The sequence below is a fragment of the Chenopodium quinoa genome, unplaced genomic scaffold (assembly GCF_001683475.1).
Source record: "Chenopodium quinoa cultivar QQ74 unplaced genomic scaffold, ASM168347v1, whole genome shotgun sequence".
In the NCBI taxonomy this organism is placed as follows: Eukaryota; Viridiplantae; Streptophyta; class Magnoliopsida; order Caryophyllales; family Amaranthaceae; genus Chenopodium; species Chenopodium quinoa.
In genome coordinates this window covers 246,530-254,522 of record NW_018744633.1, presented here as the reverse complement: position 1 = coordinate 254,522, position 7,993 = coordinate 246,530, and the positions used below count along the sequence as shown (strand labels likewise).

General features: G+C 31.3%; 1 protein-coding gene across 1 annotated transcript; it reads right to left on the bottom strand.

The window, feature by feature from the left end:
- Positions 1-588: 588 nt before the first annotated feature.
- LOC110701594 lies at positions 589-3,287 on the bottom strand. The gene is made up of 2 exons (XM_021879225.1): positions 2,935-3,287; positions 589-1,185 (listed from the first exon to the last, which is right to left on the bottom strand). The coding sequence occupies exon 2, from the start codon at positions 1,145-1,147 to the stop codon at positions 719-721; it is 429 nt and encodes a 142-aa protein (XP_021734917.1). The 5' UTR covers positions 1,148-1,185; positions 2,935-3,287; the 3' UTR covers positions 589-718.
- Between the last annotated feature and the right edge of the window lie 4,706 nt (positions 3,288-7,993).

The window sequence follows — 7,993 nt, the reverse complement described above, 5'->3', positions numbered from 1 at the left end:
GAAACCATATCTCAATGGTACTTGACAATGGTACTCAACAACTGCCTTCAAGCTTTATGAATGAGGCTTTGTCTAGTGGTGTTAAACGTACGCGTTCATGGGAAATTGAAGATCTGCTTAACTACGTTCCTTGTGATGATAATCAATCACAAACTCCGTATGAACGTACAATAATATGTACACATCTTACCTTATTTTGTTAGAAATTTGCAAACTAAAAAAATACGTGTTTTGTGCCTGCTTTTTGACATTTCCTAATTATTAATCATTTATTTTTGGTCAATTTACAGATAATGATACAAATAATGAGTACAATCAAAATGATGAGATGCGCTACCTCACCGCCATCCCAGATGCTTCAAAGATTTATGATAGTACTCAACAATTGACTTCGAGTTCTATGAATGAGGCTTCATCGAGTGGTGTTCAACATTCATGGGGAACCAATGACTTTTTTTCAAATGGCTCGTCAGGAGATATCTTGAGGAGGTATTGTTAGAAGTGGCATAACGTAAAGAAGATAATCCACGTTCTCTTTTTTAACTCGAGAATGTGGATTATCTTCTTAGAACTTAGAACAGTTAAAAGTGCGAAATTGAAGTGTTCAGTCGTGCAGTTGCAAAATTGTCGCAAAACAGAGAATTCTTACATCTAATTAGCAATATATATCCTAATTTTACTGAAATCATACACTATATGAATCCGAAAAATCTTACATCTAGTCATCACCATAAGCTCGAAAGTTATAACGCTCCTGGTAAAAGTCATTGAACCACAGGTCAGCCTCGAACCACTTGGGATAGCGCACAAGGTCACCAGCCTTAAAACTCATATATTTTTTGCTCCCTTCCGGAACAACTCTAACCTCTCCCTCTTCGATATAGACAAGCTGGTCCACATGCCAGTCCCAGGGCAATTTGCATTTTCCGGTCTTCCATACTGACCATCTTGATACACCAAGCTCATCTAATCTCTTAGGAGATACTTTTCTTTCTACCCTTATCTGATAAAGTTCTTCCAAAGACTTCTCTACTCTCATTGCCTTTACACAACAAACTCTGCCAAGTTTATGATCACGCCTTTTAACTTCTGTGCTGGTTCGGATAGTTGAGCCGTGAAATGTTGGTGAAAACAGAACACTGGCCATCACTGAATACAGCTCCAAGCTTGTTTCTGCCAATTTTCCTGCAGCAAAATTTTGAAAGACCAAACTTAGAAATTAAGAGCCCTACAGCATTACTGTAAATACTACGAGCTAGCACCAAAATGGCTAACAGTCAAAATAGAGATGCTGAAGAAACAGGGGCCTATTTGTTTTGGGGGTACAATAGACCACAAGAAAATCAATAATCTTCATAACTGTTAACTGTTGTATTTAGTTTGAAAATTCTTGGTCTCATTTCTCTAATATTCTGTACGGAATTACCCCAAACGACTCACTGATTCCACACACCCCACAGATTTCCGATTCCCCCAGATTTTTCTAAATCCTCTCACCTCTTCCATTAGCTTACCACCAATCCACCAGCTAAATCTTGTAAAGATCAAACAAGTATAAAAGCCCCAACACAATATGCAGCAATTAAAACAAATTGTCTGTAGAACCAGAGCTGAAAAAACGGCTACAAAATAATGTCGAAAGCACAAAACATAAGTATTAACCAGTGTGGATTACAATCAACATTCCAAACCGAATGTGAAAAATACACAATATCATCCACAGATTATTGGCAAACAATAGCAGCATACAGCTCAATGAAATGGTATGCATCAATTACATCCAAAACCAAGCCTTTTCATTACTAGAGAGTTTAGCTTGAAATTCTGATATACTACTCTGAACACCGAAACAGATACAGTATAAGGGTACTTAATTAACTTTTTTCATACGTAGTATTATAATTCCTCCACCTTATATTATCAGGAATACTACTAAACTAACTTTTTTCATATTATCGGGATCACTTAACTATCATCTACAAGTATTACTTCACTATCATCACACCCCACAGGATTTCAATTCCCCCAGATTTCTCTACACCCTCACCTCTTCCATTACCACCAATCCACCAGCTAAATTTTGTAAAGACTAAACTAGTATAAGAGCCCCAACACATTATAAATTTATAAGGGTACGAGATTATGTTAAACACGCAAAACATAAGTATTTGACTACTTAAGATTTATTAGCATTTACATGTGGACAAAAGCAGTGTGAGAAATGATCAACAATTCCATGCCAAACATGGAAAATTCACAATTTAACCCATACATTGTTATTGGCAAACAACAACAAGCATCTCTACGAAATGGTCTACACCAATTACATTCAGAACCAAGCATTTTCATCACTAGAGAGCTGAGCTCAACTTAAAATTCAGATACACTGCTCCAAACACTGAAACATAAACAAACAGTATAGGAGATTAATCCCTCCCGGCCTCCCCTTTATATTATCGGATTACTACTTAACTAACTATTTTCATTATCATATATACAAGTGACTCACTATCCATCACACCCAAGGAATTGGATTCACCCGAAGCATTGGATCAACAATCACTGTTTATAATATAAATCAATGTATAATACTGGGAATTTCCCTAATCTTAAATCAACTATCTAGCAGAATTCCTTCCAAGAAATTGATGCATCAAATTACAATTTTACCTCTTTCTCTTTTGCCTTATATGTAAAACTGAAGACCTCACAACCACCACTAACACCACTGCCAAAGCTAAATTACCACCATATTTCTCAAGAACATCCAGAATTATACTAGATTAAACAAATAACATACCAGAGTGAACATACTAGATTAAAATTTCAGAGTGAAATGAACTAAAATAACATAGAGTTGAAATTGAAATAAGCATGAAAATTACAAAAAAAAAAAAAGTAAGTAAAATAAAGGAGTGTAGAATAGAAAGATACCAGAGCCTTAAATGGCGAGTGAGAGCTGAAAGGGGGTTATCAGTTTACTGGAGATTGGTGTAATTGATTTAGCAAAGTTGTTCAATTTGCCTTTTTTTTTTTTTTTTTTTTTTTTTTACATCTTCTTTATTTGGGTGGGATGGATTACCCCTATAAATGCTATTGTATTATGGCCCATTTTGAGGCCAGGTTTGGTGATTTTCTTTTTCTTTTTCTCTTTTTTATAAACACTGTCACAAAAAATTTCATTTGTGTTATGAAATATTTGTGGATATCCATTATCCTTCCTTGTATCATTCCAAAAGAATCTAGATCTAGGATTTATATTCTTATCCAACCAAACCCTAATTATATTGTGTATATATATACCTTGCCATCATATGGAATAAGATATATAGATTAATTCTCTCCCTATCTCTCATATTTCTTCTTGCTCTATAGCACGTTATCAGCACCAAAACTCAATATAATTGATCGAATTAGTTACATTACGACGCATATATAATTCATCCGTGATCAGGTATGTAGTCACCCCTATTTTGATTATGTTATAGAATTTCTTGAGTATCGTGAGTACAATTGATCATCTGCACAATAGATTAGTTTGGTTTATATTCTTCTGCTTTCAATTTTCTAATAAACCTACCACCCACTAACATGACATAATTAACTAGCAACTTTACCACAAAACTATATTACGATTTGGTTAATTATCTTGTAACATGCATGATTGATATTGTAGTGTTTAAATCCTTTTCTTAATATAGTTTCGGATGCAAAACTGTATAGTTCCGAAGTCTGGAATCTTATTTCTGCAATTTTGTTTAATAGTTATTTATATGTATTATTATTAGATCCAATTCTTTTTAACTTATTACGTTGAGTTATTAATATTAATTGTTCGATAAGCAAGTATTAATATATTTATTTTACGCTTGTATGATGTGATAATTTGACTTATCAAAAGGTAATTTGATGGTAGTGGAAGTGTAACATATCTATATGCAAATTAGCTAAGTGGTTATAAGTGTATTTATCACATATATGATGATGATTGATTTTCCATCTCCGTTAATTTACCTTGTACTCCGTATTACAGTACCAATTATAGATTTATTTGCAAAGCTGGTCGGATTAATAATTTTCTTGGTTTTGATTGATCGACTTTGAGATTAATCCTAGTTTTATCTTGAATAAGTTTGGTTGCTTCATATTGTTTACTCCGTATTTGGATTAATGTAAGGAATAGTAAATAAATTATGTCATTTTAACATATCCATATTATAATTTTGTTTGATGATTTTAGAATCGTAACCGTATCTTATACCATGAAAGAAATTGATTTATTTCGTGAGTGTTATATTGCTAATTAGTGAATATATGTACAAATTACAAGCTAAAAGTTAAGCTACTAAAAGATAATGTTTGACAGCTATCTTTGACACATTAAAATAGCTAAATGTTTGCTAACACTGAGGAAAGTTCATATACTAACTAAATTAGTAAATAAGATGTATATAAATTCTTATAGAATACTTCGTATATGATAAACGTATTCTAACAATATCAAACTTGATAGCTTTATTGTATGATTTTTGTTATGTGTTAGGGCTATCAAACTTGATTAGCTTTATCTTAAGAATATCAATTACTTATGATATTTTATGATAAATATATTTATCTAAGTGGTTTCCAAACTAATAAGTCCTCATTTATAGTATTTATTTTAAATGGCATGTTTAGACCTTATACTCCCTAAGATAGATGACATGCGTTTGGTAGTTAAGTTCACTACTAAAGAGAATCACACTAGTTTTGTTTTGTTATGGAGAATACTTATTGGGTTTTAAGTCTATTGAGCTGTTAAAAGAGCTTAACTCCGATTGAATTAAGTGACTTTAACTTGATGGGTATGGATTAAACTTTGTGGACTAAATTTTCATGAAAATGCAATGAAGTCTTTAAAGATGATCAATATTGCTTGTACTTTATGAATGTAATTACTTGTAAGTGGGTGACGAAATAATCTCATTCACCATATGAAGATTTGCTTTAAGATATTTAAAGTCATTATCAAGAAATATAATTCATGAGTATGATTTAGCTCTTTGATGATAGATAGTATTGTTTTTAATTATCTTTTTGATTGAGATTGCAATATTTGAATGCATGATGTCACATACTTAATTGACTATATAGATTTTTTCTAGTTGACCTCGAATTATGTTAATCGTATTCCATCTTGTTTTATTTTATTCATTTATTTCGTTAATTAGATGGAAAAGGAGTTGATTGATAAATTATAGTAAGTGATGATAATATGAGATCCGACATATAATTAATGAAATGGTCAACTTTCAAGCTAATACTCATTCCCATCCCCATTTTTGGGACTTGAAGTTTCACATTTTGTTTTTTAATATTAATTACATGCTTATAATGCTGAAATATTGATTAATGTATGATTGAATTTAGTTATATACGATATCATATGACTACATGAAGTTGGTTTATAAAAATGAATTTATTTGAACATGTAATTTTTGTATATACAATGGATCTGAAGTAACCTAAATTTATGAAAGCAAGGGTCAAAGACCTTCAATAATATTATGAAAACAGAAATAGCTAATATAGTTTCTAAAGTATGTTGACTAGATTATCCATCATGTTAAAATATATAAATAAGGAGTTGATGTATCTCTCTTTTGGTTGAATATTTTTTTTAATAGAAAACTCTGTCTGAGATCAAATTGATGAATGATAGCTAATTAGACTCACTAGCTCATTCCCAGAAGTGAGTGAGAAATCGCATGATTAAAAAAAAAAAAAAAAAAAAAAAAAAAAAAAAAACTAATAAGCATATTTGCATGATGTTCTTTTAATTATATTATTCATGAAAAAAAATATTCATAAGAATATCCATTTGAACAAGAAATAGTGTTATGAGTTTAAGAAATTAATCATGACATTATGAGCAACTTACTTACAAAATATATTTATTATGCTCATACTTATAAGAGATTAATATTATTGGACAAGAGTTACGAGTTGAGTTTTTTATAAGAGTATTTTATTATGCTTGATACATGCATTGGTAAAAGAATTTATGCCTTAAAAGGTGGAAGAGATTTAAATGTTGTTGTATTTATTCTATTATTTTATGTAATCCTTGCACACAAATAATAAAATATATTGCTGGTCAGTTTATTTGGTACATACATTAACCTAAATATCAACGATTTATATAATATAATGAAGTGGCCACATGTTAATTAAATATTTTGTAATGATATATACCATCCTGAAGATGGAAATGAATAAATGTCATTGACTATATACCGGCTATAAATGATCTAATGAACCTAAAGAACGTCAGTAGCATGATAGCCCAATGAGTTCCAAATAAACTTCAAATAGGAAAGGAGCAATTATTGACAATAATTTGACGAGGTGATGCATTTGAATAGATCTCTAAAATACTCCAAAAAAGTATAAAATGTCCAACAAGGTTAGCATGTATCAAGATTATACTCCAGCAGAGTATGAGTTAATATTGGATCAAATATTAGCTGATTGTCTTGCCAATAGTATAAAGAAACACATGTTAGTGTTCTAATATCACATCATATTCATGTCCATGTATAAAGTACGTTTAATAAAGTGATCACTAGTGTTGGAAAACTGACCAGAGTTCAAATTTAGAGAAGTGATTGGATGTGATAGTTAAATTAGGTCATCCGGGTTTAATAATTACCCGTTATGGAAACCTGAAGTTTTATTTGATAATGTGCTGATTCTCTCGCAATGTTAGATATATAAAATGAATTGAATGGAAAGATATAATATTGAGATTGAGCTATATTTGGATTGTGATTCATAATAATTTGTATTGATGAAAATTTCAAGAGTTATTAGGTTTTGATTTCTTATATAAAAGAGTATTGGGTGACTAGAAGTTCACCAAAGTAACTTATATATTATTGTCAATTATTAGGTGACCAGAAGCTCACCAAATACACTATTTAAGTCTTTAAAGATCCAGAAGATCACCACCTATTAGAATTATAAGCAAGTGATTTATGCTTATATAACAATTCCTTTGATTGGGGCTATTATATGTCAGCACATAAGAAATGAGAAAAGAAGGAAATTCAACTGCACAACATATGTCTCCCCATTGATGTTGAATTATTGATCTCCTAAAGAGAACAAATTATGAAAGATCTTATAGTAAATACATATGCGTTATGCACTGTATAGCTAATGAAGAAATGATTTAAAAATTGTTCTCTAGAAAAGATAAAACTTGTTTAATATAATTCTTATGAGAGATAAATTTTGTTGATTATGATCCTCCCATGAAATGAATTTTATTGCAAATTTGTATACTAAGTTAGTGAAGAATTGTGATGCCCCTATATATGAGATATTTTACCAACTTAGGGGAAGAATTGGAGTAACTTGGCAAAAATTAATTAAACTGATGATCCCTATATATATAATGTAATTTGAAATATTTTCTAGCCAACTTTCGTCCATATTGTTGTTAGTTTTTGATGATAGATAACAAATGATGATTATCTAACTAATACGTGTATTGAGATGAGCATGAACAGGCCATGAAGCATGAAGAATGTTGATTACAAATTAGATCATTATTGAAGATTACAAAGTATGAATCATGCTTGAGTTCCTCAGGGGAACACAAGAAGGAGAGTTCCTCAGGGAAACACAAAAAGAAGAGCTCCTCAGGGAAACACAAAGAGAAGAGTTCGTTCCTCAAGGGAACATAAAGAGAAGAGTTCCTCAAGGGAACATAAGGAGAAGAAGAGTTCCTCGGGGGAACACAAAAAGAAGAGTTCCTCAAGGGAACACAAAGAGAAGAAGTCTAAATGTCCAAACGTTCTTTTAGACTTTATATGCAACTCCTAAGAAGCACTAGAAGTTGGTTCTTCGACGAAGGGAACAAGAAGCAGTTCCTCAATGGAACAAACAAAGAGAAGTTCCTTTCAAGGAACTAGAAGCTTCATCAGAAAAATATGAAAACGACAGAAAA

What these genes read in the sequence shown, in the direction of transcription:
- LOC110701594 (XM_021879225.1), bottom strand. Translation starts at nt 1,147, where the DNA reads ATGGCCAGTGTTCTGTTTTCACCAACATTTCACGGCTCAACTATCCGA.